Here is an 18853-nt window from a genome sequence, read left to right on the forward strand (position 1 = left end):
CTGATATCTCCTCTGTTCTGTATGTGGCGCTGACATCATCTCCTCTGATCTCTATGTGACGCTGACATCTCCTCTGTTCTGTATGTGGCGCTGACATCATCTCCTCTGATCTCTATGTGACGCTGACATCATCTCCTCTGTTCTGTATGTGGTGCTGATATCTTCTCCTCTGTTCTGTATGTGACGCTGACATCTTCTCCTCTGTTCTGTATGTGACGCTGACATCTTCTCCTCTTTTCTGTATGTGACGCTGACATCTTCTCCTCTGTTCTGTATGTGGCGCTGACATCTTCTCCTCTGTTCTGTATGTGACGCTGACATCATCTCCTCTGTTCTGTATGTGACGCTGACATCATCTCCTCTGTTCTGTATGTGGCGCTGACATCTTCTCCTCTGTTCTGTATGTGACGCTGACATCTTCTCCTCTGTTCTGTATGTGACGCTGACATCATCTCCTCTGTTCTGTATGTGACGCTGACATCATCTCCTCTGTTCTGTATGTGGCGCTGACATCTTCTCCTCTGTTCTGTATGTGACGCTGACATCTTCTCCTCTGTTCTGTATGTGGCGCTGACATCATCTCCTCTGTTCTGTATGTGACGCTGACATCATCTCCTCTGTTCTGTATGTGACGCTGACATCATCTCCTCTGATCTGTATGTGACGCTGACATCTTCTCCTCTGTTCTGTATGTGACGCTGACATCTTCTCCTCTGTTCTGTATGTGGTGCTGACATCTTCTCCTCTGTTCTGTATGTGACGCTGACATCTTCTCCTCTTTTCTGTATGTGACGCTGACATCTTCTCCTCTGTTCTGTATGTGACGCTGACATCTTCTCCTCTTTTCTGTATGTGACGCTGACATCTTCTCCTCTGTTCTGTATGTGACGCTGACATCATCTCCTCTGTTCTGTATGTGACGCTGACATCATCTCCTCTGTTCTGTATGTGACGCTGACATCATCTCCTCTGTTCTGTATGTGACGCTGACATCATCTCCTCTGTTCTGTATGTGAGGCTGACATCTTCTCCTCTGTTCTGTATGTGGTGCTGAAATCTTCTCCTCTGTTCTGTATGTGACGCTGACATCTTCTCCTCTGTTCTGTATGTGACGCTGACATCATCTCCTCTGTTCTGTATGTGACGCTGACATCATCTCCTCTGTTCTGTATGTGGTGCTGACATCTTCTCCTCTGTTCTGTATGTGACGCTGACATCATCTCCTCTGTTCTGTATGTGGTGCTGAAATCTTCTCCTCTGATCTGTATGTGACGCTGACATCATCTCCTCTGTTCTGTATGTGACGCTGACATCATCTCCTCTGTTCTGTATGTGACGCTGACATCTTCTCCTCTGTTCTGTATGTGAGGCTGACATCATCTCCTCTGTTCTGTATGTGGTGCTGAAATCTTCTCCTCTGATCTGTATGTGACGCTGACATCATCTCCTCTGTTCTGTATGTGACGCTGACATCATCTCCTCTGTTCTGTATGTGGTGCTGACATCTTCTCCTCTGTTCTGTATGTGACGCTGACATCATCTCCTCTGTTCTGTATGTGGTGCTGAAATCTTCTCCTCTGATCTGTATGTGACGCTGACATCATCTCCTCTGTTCTGTATGTGACGCTGACATCATCTCCTCTGTTCTGTATGTGACGCTGACATCTTCTCCTCTGTTCTGTATGTGAGGCTGACATCATCTCCTCTGTTCTGTATGTGGTGCTGAAATCTTCTCCTCTGTTCTGTATGTGACGCTGACATCTTCTCCTCTGTTCTGTATGTGACGCTGACATCATCTCCTCTGTTCTGTATGTGGTGCTGAAATCTTCTCCTCTGATCTGTATGTGACGCTGACATCATCTCCTCTGTTCTGTATGTGACGCTGACATCATCTCCTCTGTTCTGTATGTGGTGCTGACATCTTCTCCTCTGTTCTGTATGTGACGCTGACATCATCTCCTCTGTTCTGTATGTGGTGCTGAAATCTTCTCCTCTGTTCTGTATGTGGCGCTGACATCATCTCCTCTGATCTCTATGTGACGCTGATATCTCCTCTGTTCTGTATGTGGCGCTGACATCATCTCCTCTGATCTCTATGTGACGCTGACATCTCCTCTGTTCTGTATGTGGCGCTGACATCATCTCCTCTGATCTCTATGTGACGCTGACATCATCTCCTCTGTTCTGTATGTGGTGCTGACATCTTCTCCTCTGTTCTGTATGTGACATTGACATCATCTCCTCTGTTCTGTATGTGACGCTGACATCATCTCCTCTGTTCTGTATGTGACGCTGACATCATCTCCTCTGTTCTGTATGTGACGCTGACATCTCCTCTGTTCTGTATGTGACGCTGACATCTCCTCTGTTCTGTATGTGACGCTGACATCTCCTCTGATCTCTATGTGACGCTGACATCTCCTCTGTTCTGTATGTGGTGCTGACATCATCTCCTCTGTTCTGTATGTGAGGCTGACATCATCTCCTCTGTTCTGTATGTGACGCTGACATCTTCTCCTCTGTTCTGTATGTGACGCTGACATCATCTCCTCTGTTCTGTATGTGACGCTGACATCTTCTCCTCTGTTCTGTATGTGGTGCTGAAATCTTCTCCTCTGTTCTGTATGTGACGCTGACATCATCTCCTCTGTTCTGTATGTGACGCTGACATCATCTCCTCTGTTCTGTATGTGACGCTGACATCTTCTCCTCTGTTCTGTATGTGGTGCTGAAATCTTCTCCTCTGTTCTGTATGTGACGCTGACATCTTCTCCTCTGTTCTGTATGTGACGCTGACATCATCTCCTCTGTTCTGTATGTGACGCTGACATCTTCTCCTCTGTTCTGTATGTGGTGCTGAAATCTTCTCCTCTGTTCTGTATGTGACGCTGACATCATCTCCTCTGTTCTGTATGTGACGCTGACATCACCTCCTCTGTTCTGTATGTGACGCTGACATCATCTCCTCTGTTCTGTATGTGGTGCTGACATCTTCTCCTCTGTTCTGTATGTGACGCTGACATCATCTCCTCTGTTCTGTATGTGGTGCTGACATCATCTCCTCTGTTCTGTATGTGGTGCTGACATCATCTCCTCTGTTCTGTATGTGACGCTGACATCTTCTCCTCTGTTCTGTATGTGGTGCTGACATCTTCTCCTCTGTTCTGTATGTGACGCTGACATCATCTCCTCTGTTCTGTATGTGGTGCTGACATCATCTCCTCTGTTCTGTATGTGGTGCTGACATCATCTCCTCTGTTCTGTATGTGACGCTGACATCATCTCCTCTGTTCTGTATGTGACGCTGACATCATCTCCTCTGTTCTGTATGTGGTGCTGACATCATCTCCTCTGTTCTGTATGTGACGCTGACATCATCTCCTCTGTTCTGTATGTGACGCTGACATCTTCTCCTCTGTTCTGTATGTGACGCTGACATCTTCTCCTCTGTTCTGTATGTGAGGCTGACATCATCTCCTCTGTTCTATATGTGACGCTGACATCATCTCCTCTGTTCTGTATGTGACGCTGACATCTTCTCCTCTGTTCTGTATGTGGTGCTGACATCACCTCCTCTGTTCTGTATGTGACGCTGACATCATCTCCTCTGTTCTGTATGTGACGCTGACATCATCTCCTCTGTTCTGTATGTGACGCTGACATCATCTCCTCTGTTCTGTATGTGACGCTGACATCATCTCCTCTGTTCTGTATGTGACGCTGACATCTTCTCCTCTGTTCTGTATGTGGTGCTGAAATCTTCTCCTCTGTTCTGTATGTGGCGCTGACATCATCTCCTCTGTTCTGTATGTGACGCTGACATCATCTCCTCTGTTCTGTATGTGGTGCTGACATCTTCTCCTCTGTTCTGTATGTGACGCTGACATCATCTCCTCTGTTCTGTATGTGGTGCTGACATCATCTCCTCTGTTCTGTATGTGACGCTGACATCATCTCCTCTGTTCTGTATGTGGTGCTGACATCTTCTCCTCTGTTCTGTATGTGGTGCTGACATCATCTCCTCTGTTCTGTATGTGACGCTGACATCATCTCCTCTGTTCTGTATGTGGCGCTGACATCATCTCCTCTGTTCTGTATGTGACGCTGACATCATCTCCTCTGTTCTGTATGTGGCGCTGACATCTTCTCCTCTGTTCTGTATGTGGTGCTGACATCTTCTCCTCTGTTCTGTATGTGACGCTGACATCATCTCCTCTGTTCTGTATGTGACGCTGACATCATCTCCTCTGTTCTGTATGTGGCGCTGACATCATCTCCTCTGTTCTGTATGTGGCGCTGACATCTTCTCCTCTGTTCTGTATGTGGTGCTGACATCATCTCCTCTGTTCTGTATGTGGCGCTGACATCATCTCCTCTGTTCTGTATGTGACGCTGACATCATCTCCTCTGTTCTGTATGTGACGCTGACATCATCTCCTCTGTTCTGTATGTGGTGCTGAAATCTTCTCCTCTGTTCTGTATGTGACGCTGACATCTTCTCCTCTGTTCTGTATGTGGTGCTGACATCATCTCCTCTGTTCTGTATGTGACGCTGACATCTTCTCCTCTGTTCTGTATGTGGCGCTGACATCATCTCCTCTGTTCTGTATGTGACGCTGACATCATCTCCTCTGTTCTGTATGTGGTGCTGACATCTTCTCCTCTGTTCTGTATGTGACGCTGACATCATCTCCTCTGTTCTGTATGTGGTGCTGAAATCTTCTCCTCTGTTCTGTATGTGGCGCTGACATCATCTCCTCTGATCTCTATGTGACGCTGATATCTCCTCTGTTCTGTATGTGGCGCTGACATCATCTCCTCTGATCTCTATGTGACGCTGACATCTTCTCCTCTGTTCTGTATGTGACGCTGACATCATCTCCTCTGTTCTGTATGTGACGCTGACATCATCTCCTCTGTTCTGTATGTGACGCTGACATCATCTCCTCTGTTCTGTATGTGACGCTGACATCTTCTCCTCTGTTCTGTATGTGGTGCTGACATCTTCTGCTCTGTTCTGTATGTGGTGCTGAAATCTTCTCCTCTGTTCTGTATGTGACGCTGACATCTTCTCCTCTGTTCTGTATGTGACGCTGACATCATCTCCTCTGTTCTGTATGTGGTGCTGAAATCTTCTCCTCTGATCTGTATGTGACGCTGACATCATCTCCTCTGTTCTGTATGTGACGCTGACATCATCTCCTCTGTTCTGTATGTGGTGCTGACATCTTCTCCTCTGTTCTGTATGTGACGCTGACATCATCTCCTCTGTTCTGTATGTGGTGCTGAAATCTTCTCCTCTGATCTGTATGTGACGCTGACATCATCTCCTCTGTTCTGTATGTGACGCTGACATCATCTCCTCTGTTCTGTATGTGACGCTGACATCTTCTCCTCTGTTCTGTATGTGAGGCTGACATCATCTCCTCTGTTCTGTATGTGGTGCTGAAATCTTCTCCTCTGTTCTGTATGTGACGCTGACATCTTCTCCTCTGTTCTGTATGTGACGCTGACATCATCTCCTCTGTTCTGTATGTGGTGCTGAAATCTTCTCCTCTGATCTGTATGTGACGCTGACATCATCTCCTCTGTTCTGTATGTGACGCTGACATCATCTCCTCTGTTCTGTATGTGGTGCTGACATCTTCTCCTCTGTTCTGTATGTGACGCTGACATCATCTCCTCTGTTCTGTATGTGGTGCTGAAATCTTCTCCTCTGTTCTGTATGTGGCGCTGACATCATCTCCTCTGATCTCTATGTGACGCTGATATCTCCTCTGTTCTGTATGTGGCGCTGACATCATCTCCTCTGATCTCTATGTGACGCTGACATCTCCTCTGTTCTGTATGTGGCGCTGACATCATCTCCTCTGATCTCTATGTGACGCTGACATCATCTCCTCTGTTCTGTATGTGGTGCTGACATCTTCTCCTCTGTTCTGTATGTGACATTGACATCATCTCCTCTGTTCTGTATGTGACGCTGACATCATCTCCTCTGTTCTGTATGTGACGCTGACATCATCTCCTCTGTTCTGTATGTGACGCTGACATCTCCTCTGTTCTGTATGTGACGCTGACATCTCCTCTGTTCTGTATGTGACGCTGACATCTCCTCTGATCTCTATGTGACGCTGACATCTCCTCTGTTCTGTATGTGGTGCTGACATCATCTCCTCTGTTCTGTATGTGAGGCTGACATCATCTCCTCTGTTCTGTATGTGACGCTGACATCTTCTCCTCTGTTCTGTATGTGACGCTGACATCATCTCCTCTGTTCTGTATGTGACGCTGACATCTTCTCCTCTGTTCTGTATGTGGTGCTGAAATCTTCTCCTCTGTTCTGTATGTGACGCTGACATCATCTCCTCTGTTCTGTATGTGACGCTGACATCATCTCCTCTGTTCTGTATGTGACGCTGACATCATCTCCTCTGTTCTGTATGTGACGCTGACATCTTCTCCTCTGTTCTGTATGTGGTGCTGAAATCTTCTCCTCTGTTCTGTATGTGACGCTGACATCATCTCCTCTGTTCTGTATGTGACGCTGACATCACCTCCTCTGTTCTGTATGTGGTGCTGAAATCTTCTCCTCTGTTCTGTATGTGACGCTGACATCATCTCCTCTGTTCTGTATGTGACGCTGACATCACCTCCTCTGTTCTGTATGTGACGCTGACATCATCTCCTCTGTTCTGTATGTGGTGCTGACATCTTCTCCTCTGTTCTGTATGTGACGCTGACATCATCTCCTCTGTTCTGTATGTGGTGCTGACATCATCTCCTCTGTTCTGTATGTGGTGCTGACATCATCTCCTCTGTTCTGTATGTGACGCTGACATCTTCTCCTCTGTTCTGTATGTGGTGCTGACATCTTCTCCTCTGTTCTGTATGTGACGCTGACATCATCTCCTCTGTTCTGTATGTGGTGCTGACATCATCTCCTCTGTTCTGTATGTGGTGCTGACATCATCTCCTCTGTTCTGTATGTGACGCTGACATCATCTCCTCTGTTCTGTATGTGACGCTGACATCATCTCCTCTGTTCTGTATGTGGTGCTGACATCATCTCCTCTGTTCTGTATGTGACGCTGACATCATCTCCTCTGTTCTGTATGTGGTGCTGACATCATCTCCTCTGTTCTGTATGTGGTGCTGACATCTTCTCCTCTGTTCTGTATGTGACGCTGACATCTTCTCCTCTGTTCTGTATGTGACGCTGACATCTTCTCCTCTGTTCTGTATGTGAGGCTGACATCATCTCCTCTGTTCTATATGTGACGCTGACATCATCTCCTCTGATCTGTATGTGACGCTGACATCTTCTCCTCTGTTCTGTATGTGGTGCTGACATCACCTCCTCTGTTCTGTATGTGACGCTGACATCATCTCCTCTGTTCTGTATGTGACGCTGACATCATCTCCTCTGTTCTGTATGTGACGCTGACATCATCTCCTCTGTTCTGTATGTGACGCTGACATCATCTCCTCTGTTCTGTATGTGACGCTGACATCTTCTCCTCTGTTCTGTATGTGGTGCTGAAATCTTCTCCTCTGTTCTGTATGTGGCGCTGACATCATCTCCTCTGTTCTGTATGTGACGCTGACATCATCTCCTCTGTTCTGTATGTGGTGCTGACATCATCTCCTCTGTTCTGTATGTGACGCTGACATCATCTCCTCTGTTCTGTATGTGGTGCTGACATCTTCTCCTCTGTTCTGTATGTGGTGCTGACATCATCTCCTCTGTTCTGTATGTGACGCTGACATCATCTCCTCTGTTCTGTATGTGGCGCTGACATCATCTCCTCTGTTCTGTATGTGACGCTGACATCATCTCCTCTGTTCTGTATGTGGCGCTGACATCTTCTCCTCTGTTCTGTATGTGGTGCTGACATCTTCTCCTCTGTTCTGTATGTGACGCTGACATCATCTCCTCTGTTCTGTATGTGACGCTGACATCATCTCCTCTGTTCTGTATGTGGCGCTGACATCATCTCCTCTGTTCTGTATGTGGCGCTGACATCTTCTCCTCTGTTCTGTATGTGGTGCTGACATCATCTCCTCTGTTCTGTATGTGGTGCTGACATCATCTCCTCTGTTCTGTATGTGACGCTGACATCATCTCCTCTGTTCTGTATGTGACGCTGACATCATCTCCTCTGTTCTGTATGTGGTGCTGAAATCTTCTCCTCTGTTCTGTATGTGACGCTGACATCTTCTCCTCTGTTCTGTATGTGGTGCTGACATCATCTCCTCTGTTCTGTATGTGACGCTGACATCTTCTCCTCTGTTCTGTATGTGGTGCTGAAATCTTCTCCTCTGTTCTGTATGTGACGCTGACATCTTCTCCTCTGTTCTGTATGTGGTGCTGACATCATCTCCTCTGTTCTGTATGTGGCGCTGACATCATCTCCTCTGTTCTGTATGTGACGCTGACATCATCTCCTCTGTTCTGTATGTGGTGCTGACATCTTCTCCTCTGTTCTGTATGTGACGCTGACATCATCTCCTCTGTTCTGTATGTGGTGCTGAAATCTTCTCCTCTGTTCTGTATGTGGCGCTGACATCATCTCCTCTGATCTCTATGTGACGCTGATATCTCCTCTGTTCTGTATGTGGCGCTGACATCATCTCCTCTGATCTCTATGTGACGCTGACATCTCCTCTGTTCTGTATGTGACGCTGACATCATCTCCTCTGTTCTGTATGTGACGCTGACATCATCTCCTCTGTTCTGTATGTGACGCTGACATCATCTCCTCTGTTCTGTATGTGACGCTGACATCATCTCCTCTGTTCTGTATGTGAGGCTGACATCTTCTCCTCTGTTCTGTATGTGGTGCTGAAATCTTCTCCTCTGTTCTGTATGTGACGCTGACATCTTCTCCTCTGTTCTGTATGTGACGCTGACATCATCTCCTCTGTTCTGTATGTGGTGCTGAAATCTTCTCCTCTGATCTGTATGTGACGCTGACATCATCTCCTCTGTTCTGTATGTGACGCTGACATCATCTCCTCTGTTCTGTATGTGGTGCTGACATCTTCTCCTCTGTTCTGTATGTGACGCTGACATCATCTCCTCTGTTCTGTATGTGGTGCTGAAATCTTCTCCTCTGATCTGTATGTGACGCTGACATCATCTCCTCTGTTCTGTATGTGACGCTGACATCATCTCCTCTGTTCTGTATGTGACGCTGACATCTTCTCCTCTGTTCTGTATGTGAGGCTGACATCATCTCCTCTGTTCTGTATGTGGTGCTGAAATCTTCTCCTCTGTTCTGTATGTGACGCTGACATCTTCTCCTCTGTTCTGTATGTGACGCTGACATCATCTCCTCTGTTCTGTATGTGGTGCTGAAATCTTCTCCTCTGATCTGTATGTGACGCTGACATCATCTCCTCTGTTCTGTATGTGACGCTGACATCATCTCCTCTGTTCTGTATGTGGTGCTGACATCTTCTCCTCTGTTCTGTATGTGACGCTGACATCATCTCCTCTGTTCTGTATGTGGTGCTGAAATCTTCTCCTCTGTTCTGTATGTGGCGCTGACATCATCTCCTCTGATCTCTATGTGACGCTGATATCTCCTCTGTTCTGTATGTGGCGCTGACATCATCTCCTCTGATCTCTATGTGACGCTGACATCTCCTCTGTTCTGTATGTGGCGCTGACATCATCTCCTCTGATCTCTATGTGACGCTGACATCATCTCCTCTGTTCTGTATGTGGTGCTGACATCTTCTCCTCTGTTCTGTATGTGACATTGACATCATCTCCTCTGTTCTGTATGTGACGCTGACATCATCTCCTCTGTTCTGTATGTGACGCTGACATCATCTCCTCTGTTCTGTATGTGACGCTGACATCTCCTCTGTTCTGTATGTGACGCTGACATCATCTCCTCTGATCTCTATGTGACGCTGACATCTCCTCTGTTCTGTATGTGGTGCTGACATCTTCTCCTCTGTTCTGTATGTGACGCTGACATCTTCTCCTCTGATCTGTATGTGAGGCTGACATCTTCTCCTTTGTTCTGTATATGGCGCTGACATCATCTCCTCTGTTCTGTATGTGAGGCTGACATCATCTCCTCTGTTCTGTATGTGACGCTGACATCTTCTCCTCTGTTCTGTATGTGACGCTGACATCATCTCCTCTGTTCTGTATGTGACGCTGACATCTTCTCCTCTGTTCTGTATGTGGTGCTGAAATCTTCTCCTCTGTTCTGTATGTGACGCTGACATCATCTCCTCTGTTCTGTATGTGACGCTGACATCATCTCCTCTGTTCTGTATGTGGCGCTGACATCATCTCCTCTGTTCTGTATGTGACGCTGACATCATCTCCTCTGTTCTGTATGTGGTGCTGACATCTTCTCCTCTGTTCTGTATGTGACGCTGACATCATCTCCTCTGTTCTGTATGTGGTGCTGACATCATCTCCTCTGTTCTGTATGTGGTGCTGACATCATCTCCTCTGTTCTGTATGTGACGCTGACATCATCTCCTCTGTTCTGTATGTGGTGCTGACATCTTCTCCTCTGTTCTGTATGTGGTGCTGACATCTTCTCCTCTGTTCTGTATGTGACGCTGACATCTTCTCCTCTGTTCTGTATGTGACGCTGACATCTTCTCCTCTGTTCTGTATGTGAGGCTGACATCATCTCCTCTGTTCTATATGTGACGCTGACATCATCTCCTCTGATCTGTATGTGACGCTGACATCTTCTCCTCTGTTCTGTATGTGGTGCTGACATCATCTCCTCTGTTCTGTATGTGACGCTGACATCATCTCCTCTGTTCTGTATGTGACGCTGACATCATCTCCTCTGTTCTGTATGTGACGCTGACATCTTCTCCTCTGTTCTGTATGTGGCGCTGACATCATCTCCTCTGTTCTGTATGTGACGCTGACATCATCTCCTCTGTTCTGTATGTGGTGCTGACATCTTCTCCTCTGTTCTGTATGTGACGCTGACATCATCTCCTCTGTTCTGTATGTGGTGCTGACATCATCTCCTCTGTTCTGTATGTGACGCTGACATCATCTCCTCTGTTCTGTATGTGGTGCTGACATCTTCTCCTCTGTTCTGTATGTGGTGCTGACATCATCTCCTCTGTTCTGTATGTGACGCTGACATCATCTCCTCTGTTCTGTATGTGGCGCTGACATCATCTCCTCTGTTCTGTATGTGACGCTGACATCATCTCCTCTGTTCTGTATGTGGTGCTGACATCTTCTCCTCTGTTCTGTATGTGACGCTGACATCATCTCCTCTGTTCTGTATGTGGTGCTGACATCATCTCCTCTGTTCTGTATGTGACGCTGACATCATCTCCTCTGTTCTGTATGTGGTGCTGACATCTTCTCCTCTGTTCTGTATGTGGTGCTGACATCATCTCCTCTGTTCTGTATGTGACGCTGACATCATCTCCTCTGTTCTGTATGTGGCGCTGACATCATCTCCTCTGTTCTGTATGTGACGCTGACATCATCTCCTCTGTTCTGTATGTGGCGCTGACATCTTCTCCTCTGTTCTGTATGTGGTGCTGACATCATCTCCTCTGTTCTGTATGTGGCGCTGACATCATCTCCTCTGTTCTGTATGTGACGCTGACATCATCTCCTCTGTTCTGTATGTGGCGCTGACATCTTCTCCTCTGTTCTGTATGTGACGCTGACATCTTCTCCTCTGTTCTGTATGTGGTGCTGACATCTTCTCCTCTGTTCTGTATGTGGTGCTGACATCTTCTCCTCTGTTCTGTATGTGGTGCTGACATCATCTCCTCTGTTCTGTATGTGACGCTGACATCATCTCCTCTGTTCTGTATGTGACGCTGACATCATCTCCTCTGTTCTGTATGTGGTGCTGAAATCTTCTCCTCTGTTCTGTATGTGACGCTGACATCTTCTCCTCTGTTCTGTATGTGGTGCTGACATCATCTCCTCTGTTCTGTATGTGACGCTGACATCTTCTCCTCTGTTCTGTATGTGACGCTGACATCATCTCCTCTGTTCTGTATGTGGTGCTGACATCTTCTCCTCTGTTCTGTATGTGACGCTGACATCATCTCCTCTGTTCTGTATGTGGCGCTGACATCATCTCCTCTGTTCTGTATGTGGTGCTGACATCTTCTCCTCTGTTCTGTATGTGACGCTGACATCATCTCCTCTGTTCTGTATGTGACGCTGACATCATCTCCTCTGTTCTGTATGTGGTGCTGACATCTTCTCCTCTGTTCTGTATGTGACGCTGACATCATCTCCTCTGTTCTGTATGTGGTGCTGAAATCTTCTCCTCTGTTCTGTATGTGGCGCTGACATCATCTCCTCTGATCTCTATGTGACGCTGACATCTCCTCTGTTCTGTATGTGGCGCTGACATCATCTCCTCTGATCTCTATGTGACGCTGACATCATCTCCTCTGTTCTGTATGTGGTGCTGACATCTTCTCCTCTGTTCTGTATGTGACATTGACATCATCTCCTCTGTTCTGTATGTGACGCTGACATCATCTCCTCTGTTCTGTATGTGACGCTGACATCATCTCCTCTGATCTCTATGTGACGCTGACATCATCTCCTCTGTTCTGTATGTGGTGCTGACATCTTCTCCTCTGTTCTGTATGTGACGCTGACATCATCTCCTCTGTTCTGTATGTGACGCTGACATCTTCTCCTCTGATCTGTATGTAGTGCTAACATCATCTCCTCTGATCTGTATGTGACGCTGACATCTTCTCCTCTGTTCTGTATGTGACGCTGACATCTTCTCCTCTGATCTGTATGTAGTGCTAACATCATCTCCTCTGATCTGTATGTAGTGCTAACATCATCTCCTCTGATCTGTATGTAGTGCTGACATCTTCTCCTCTGTTCTGTATGTTGCGCTGACATCATCTCCTCTGATCTGTATGTAGTGCTGACATCATCTCCTCAGTTCTCTATGTGGCACTGACATCTCCTCTAATCTGTATGTGGCGCTGACATCTTCTGCTCTGTTCTGCATGTTGCGCTGACATCATCTCCTATGATCTCAATGTGACGCTGACATCTTCTCCTCTGTTCTGTATGTTGCGCTGACATCATCTCCTCTGATCTGTATGTGACGCTGACATCTTCTCCTCTGATCTCTATGTGACGCTGACATCTCCTCTGTTCTGTATGTTGCGCTGACATCATCTCTGATCTGTATGTGACGCTGACATCATCTCCTCTGTTCTGTATGTGGCGCTGACATCTCCTCTGTTCTGTATGTGACGCTGACATCTTCTCCTCTGTTCTGTATGTGACGCTGACATCATCTCCTCTGTTCTGTATGTGAGGCTGACATCATCTCCTCTGTTCTGTATGTGGCGCTGACATCTTCTCCTCTGTTCTGTATGTGACGCTGACATCTTCTCCTCTGTTCTGTATGTGGTGCTGACATCATCTCCTCTGTTCTGTATGTGACGCTGACATCATCTCCTCTGTTCTGTATGTGGCGCTGACATCATCTCCTCTGTTCTGTATGTGACGCTGACATCATCTCCTCTGTTCTGTATGTGGTGCTGACATCTTCTCCTCTGTTCTGTATGTGGCGCTGACATCATCTCCTCTGTTCTGTATGTGACGCTGACATCATCTCCTCTGTTCTGTATGTGGTGCTGACATCTTCTCCTCTGTTCTGTATGTGGTGCTGACATCTTCTCCTCTGTTCTGTATGTGACGCTGACATCTTCTCCTCTTTTCTGTATGTGACGCTGACATCTTCTCCTCTGTTCTGTATGTGACGCTGACATCATCTCCTCTGTTCTGTATGTGACGCTGACATCATCTCCTCTGTTCTGTATGTGAGGCTGACATCATCTCCTCTGTTCTGTATGTGGTGCTGAAATCTTCTCCTCTGTTCTGTATGTGACGCTGACATCATCTCCTCTGTTCTGTATGTGGTGCTGAAATCTTCTCCTCTGTTCTGTATGTGACGCTGACATCATCTCCTCTGTTCTGTATGTGACGCTGACATCATCTCCTCTGTTCTGTATGTGGTGCTGAAATCTTCTCCTCTGATCTGTATGTGACGCTGACATCATCTCCTCTGTTCTGTATGTGACGCTGACATCATCTCCTCTGTTCTGTATGTGGTGCTGACATCTTCTCCTCTGTTCTGTATGTGACGCTGACATCATCTCCTCTGTTCTGTATGTGGTGCTGACATCTTCTCCTCTGTTCTGTATGTGACGCTGACATCATCTCCTCTGTTCTGTATGTGACGCTGACATCTTCTCCTCTGTTCTGTATGTGACGCTGACATCATCTCCTCTGTTCTGTATGTGGTGCTGAAATCTTCTCCTCTGATCTGTATGTGACGCTGACATCATCTCCTCTGTTCTGTATGTGACGCTGACATCATCTCCTCTGTTCTGTATGTGACGCTGACATCTTCTCCTCTGTTCTGTATGTGAGGCTGACATCATCTCCTCTGTTCTGTATGTGGTGCTGAAATCTTCTCCTCTGTTCTGTATGTGACGCTGACATCTTCTCCTCTGTTCTGTATGTGACGGTGACATCATCTCCTCTGTTCTGTATGTGGTGCTGAAATCTTCTCCTCTGATCTGTATGTGGCGCTGACATCATCTCCTCTGTTCTGTATGTGACGCTGACATCATCTCCTCTGTTCTGTATGTGGTGCTGACATCTTCTCCTCTGTTCTGTATGTGACGCTGACATCATCTCCTCTGTTCTGTATGTGGTGCTGAAATCTTCTCCTCTGTTCTGTATGTGGCGCTGACATCATCTCCTCTGATCTGTATGTGACGCTGACATCATCTCCTCTGTTCTGTATGTGACGCTGACATCATCTCCTCTGTTCTGTATGTGATGCTGACATCTTCTCCTCTGTTCTGTATGTGACATTGACATCATCTCCTCTGTTCTGTATGTGACGCTGACATCATCTCCTCTGTTCTGTATGTGACGCTGACATCATCTCTGATCTCTATGTGACGCTGACATCTCCTCTGTTCTGTATGTGACGCTGACATCATCTCCTCTGATCTCTATGTGACGCTGACATCTCCTCTGTTCTGTATGTGGTGCTGACATCTTCTCCTCTGTTCTGTATGTGACGCTGACATCTTCTCCTCTGATCTGTATGTGACGCTGACATCTTCTCCTTTGTTCTGTATATGGCGCTGACATCATCTCCTCTGTTCTGTATGTGAGGCTGACATCTCCTCTGATCTCTATGTGACGCTAACATCATCTCCTCTGTTCTGTATGTAGTGCTGACATCATCTCCTCTGATCTGTATGTGACGCTGACATCTTCTCCTCTGTTCTGTATGTGACGCTGACATCATCTCCTCTGATCTCTATGTGACGCTAACATCATCTCCTCTGTTCTGTATGTAGTGCTGACATCATCTCCTCTGATCTGTATGTGACGCTGACATCTTCTCCTCTGTTCTGTATGTGGCGCTGACATCATCTCCTCTGTTCTGTATGTGACGCTGACATCATCTCCTCTGTTCTGTATGTTGCGCTGACATCATCTCCTCAGTTCTCTATGTGGCACTGACATCTCCTCTAATCTGTATGTGGCGCTGACATCTTCTGCTCTGTTCTGCATGTTGCGCTGACATCATCTCCTCTGATCTCTATGTGGCGCTGACATCATCTCCTCTGTTCTGTATGTGGTGCTGACATCATCTCCTCTGATCTGTATGTGACGCTGACATCTTCTCCTCTGATCTCTATGTGACGCTGACATCTCCTCTGTTCTGTATGTGACGCTGACATCTTCTCCTCTGATCTGTATGTAGTGCTGACATCTTCTCCTCTGTTCTGTATGTGACGCTGACATCTTCTCCTCTGTTCTGTATGTGACGCTGACATCATCTCCTCTGTTCTGTATGTAGTGCTGACATCTTCTCCTCTGTTCTGTATGTGACGCTGACATCACCTCCTCTGTTCTCTATGTGGCGCTGACATCATCTCCTCTGTTCTGTATGTAGTGCTGACATCACCTCCTCTGTTCTCTATGTGGCGCTGACATCTTCTCCTCTGTTCTGTATGTGACGCTGACATCATCTCCTCTGTTCTGTATGTGACGCTGACATCATCTCCTCTGATCTCTATGTGACGCTGACATCTCCTCTGTTCTGTATGTGGTGCTGACATCATCTCCTCTGATCTCTATGTGACGCTGACATCATCTCCTCTGTTCTGTATGTGGCGCTGACATCATCTCCTCTGATCTCTATGTGACGCTGACATCTCCTCTGTTCTGTATGTGACGCTGACATCACCTCTTCTGTTCTGAATGTTACGCTGACATCTTCTCCTCTGTTCTGTATGTGGTGCTGACATCTTCCCCTCTGTTCTGTATGTGGTGCTGACATCAAATTCCTGACATCTTTTCTGCTTCTGTTGCAGGGTTTGGCATGACGACTCCGGCCACCATTACCGGAAAGATTTTCCTGATTTTCTATGGTCTGATCGGTTGCGCTGCCACCATCTTGTTTTTTAACCTTTTCTTGGAGCGTCTAATTACGGTCATAGCTTACGTAATGAAATCCTGTCACGAGAGGCAGCTTAGGAGGAAGGACGGCATTCCCACCGAAACGCGTCGGGACTCAGGTACCTCCGAGGTGGACAGTCTGTCTGGATGGAAGCCCTCGGTCTATTATGTGATGCTAATATTATGCCTGGCATCCATCATTATATCTTGCTGTGCCTCCGCCATGTTCTCGCCCATTGAAGGGTGGGGATACTTTGACTCCCTCTACTTTTGCTTTGTTGCCTTCAGCACTATAGGATTTGGGGATATGGTTAGTAGCCAGAAAGCCAAATATGAGAACCAAGGACTTTACCGATGCGGCAACTTTATCTTCATCTTCATGGGGGTCTGCTGCATTTACTCCTTATTCAACGTCATCTCCATAGTCATTAAACAGTGCGTCAACTGGATATTAAAAAAACTGGAATGTCGCTGCTGCCAGAAATGCCAAAGAAAATTATGTAGGACAAAGAGGAATGTGGTGATGCCGGGAAATGTACGGACGAGGCGCAACATATCCATAGAAACAGACGGCGTCTACGAGAGCGAGACTGACGGCAGGAGAATGTCCGGGGAGATGATCTCCATGAAAGACTTCTTGGCCTCTAATAAGGTCTCCTTGGCCATTATGCAGAAACAGCTGTCGGAGACGGCTAACGGCTACCCCCGGCAAATCGGCACCAGCTCCAGGCACAATGGCTTTTCAGGAGGAGTGGGGGCATTAGCAATTATGAATAACAGACTTGCTGAAACTAGTGTGGACAGGTGAATGTTCTTCATGGCAACAATAGAACGTCCTGTCATTCACATACTAAGTATGAATGTGAGACAAAGAATTCATGAATATGTGACAGCACTGGTCCTGAGTTACATCCTGTATTATACCCCGGAGCTGCACTCATTATTCTGCTGGTGGAGTCACTGTGTACATACATTACATTACTGATCCTGAGTTACATCATGTATTATACCCCAGAGCTGCACTCACTATTCTGCTGGTGGAGTCACTGTGTACATACATTACATTACTGACCCCGAGTTACATCCTGTATTATACCCTAGAGCTGCACTCACTATTCTGCTGGTGCAGTCTCTGTGTACATACATTACATTACTGTTCCTGAGTTACATCCTGTATTATACTCCAGAGCTGCACTCATTATTCTGCTGGTGCAGTCACTGTGTACAGAGTATTACTGATCCTGAGTTACATCCTGTATTATAACCCAGAGCTGCACTCACTATTCTGCTGGAGCAGTCACTAATTACATACATTACATTACTGATCCTGTACTAATCCTGAGATACATCCTGTATTATGCTCCAGAGCTGCACTAACTATTCTGCTGGTGCTGTCACTGTGTACATACATTACTGATCCTGTACTGATCCTGAGTTACATCCTGTATTATACTCCAGAGGTGCGCTCAGTATTTTGCTGGTGCAGTCACTGTACATACATTACATTACTGATCCCATACTGATCCAGAGTTACCTCCTGTATTATACTCCAGAGCTGCACTCACTATGCTGCTGGTGCAGTCACTGTGTACATACATTACATTACTGATCCTGAATTTACCACCTGCATTATACTCCAGAGCTGCGCTCACTATTCTGCTGGTGCAGTCACTGTGTACATACATTACATTACTGATCCTGTACTGATCCTGAGTTACATCTTGTATTATACTCCAGAGCTGCACTCACTATTCTCCTAGTGCAGTCACTGTATATATACATTATACATCAGTAATGTAATGTATGTACACAGTTAAGGCACTAACAGAATAGTGAGTGCAGCTCTGTTGTATAAAACAGGATGTAACTCAGGATCAGTAATGTAATGTATGTACACAGTGACTCTACCAGCAGATTAGTGAGCGCCGCTCTGGAGTATAAAACAGGATGTAACTCAGGATCAGTAATGTAATGTAAGTACACAGTGACTGCACCAGCAGAATAGTGAGTGCAGTTCTGGGGTATAATACAGGATGTAACTCAGGATCAGTAATTAATGTATGTACGCAATGACTGCACCAGCAGAATAGTGAGTGTAGCTCTGGAATATAATACAGGATGTAACTTAATCAGTAATGTAATGTATGTACACAGTGACAGCACCAACAGAATAGTGAGTGCAGCTCTGGAGTATAATACAGGATGTAACTCAGGATCAGTATTGTAATGTATGTACACAGTGACTGCACCAGCAGAATAGTGAGTGCAACTCTGGAGTATAATACAGGATGTAACTCAGGATCAGTAATGTAATGCATGTACACAGTGACTGCACCAGCAGAATAGTGA

General features: G+C 46.4%; 1 protein-coding gene across 1 annotated transcript in view; it reads left to right on the forward strand.

The window, feature by feature from the left end:
- KCNK13 (potassium two pore domain channel subfamily K member 13) overlaps positions 1–17411 on the forward strand; it is a 170698-nt gene extending 153287 nt beyond the window's left edge. The window contains exon 2 of the mRNA XM_069745648.1: positions 16420–17411. Within this exon, the coding sequence (XP_069601749.1) occupies positions 16420–17312 (893 nt within the window). The 3' untranslated portion in view covers positions 17313–17411. The remainder of the gene's footprint in view (positions 1–16419) is intronic.
- Positions 17412–18853: the final 1442 nt, after the last annotated feature.

This window comes from Ranitomeya imitator, chromosome 1 (assembly GCF_032444005.1).
Source record: "Ranitomeya imitator isolate aRanImi1 chromosome 1, aRanImi1.pri, whole genome shotgun sequence".
Taxonomy (NCBI): domain Eukaryota; kingdom Metazoa; phylum Chordata; class Amphibia; order Anura; family Dendrobatidae; genus Ranitomeya; species Ranitomeya imitator.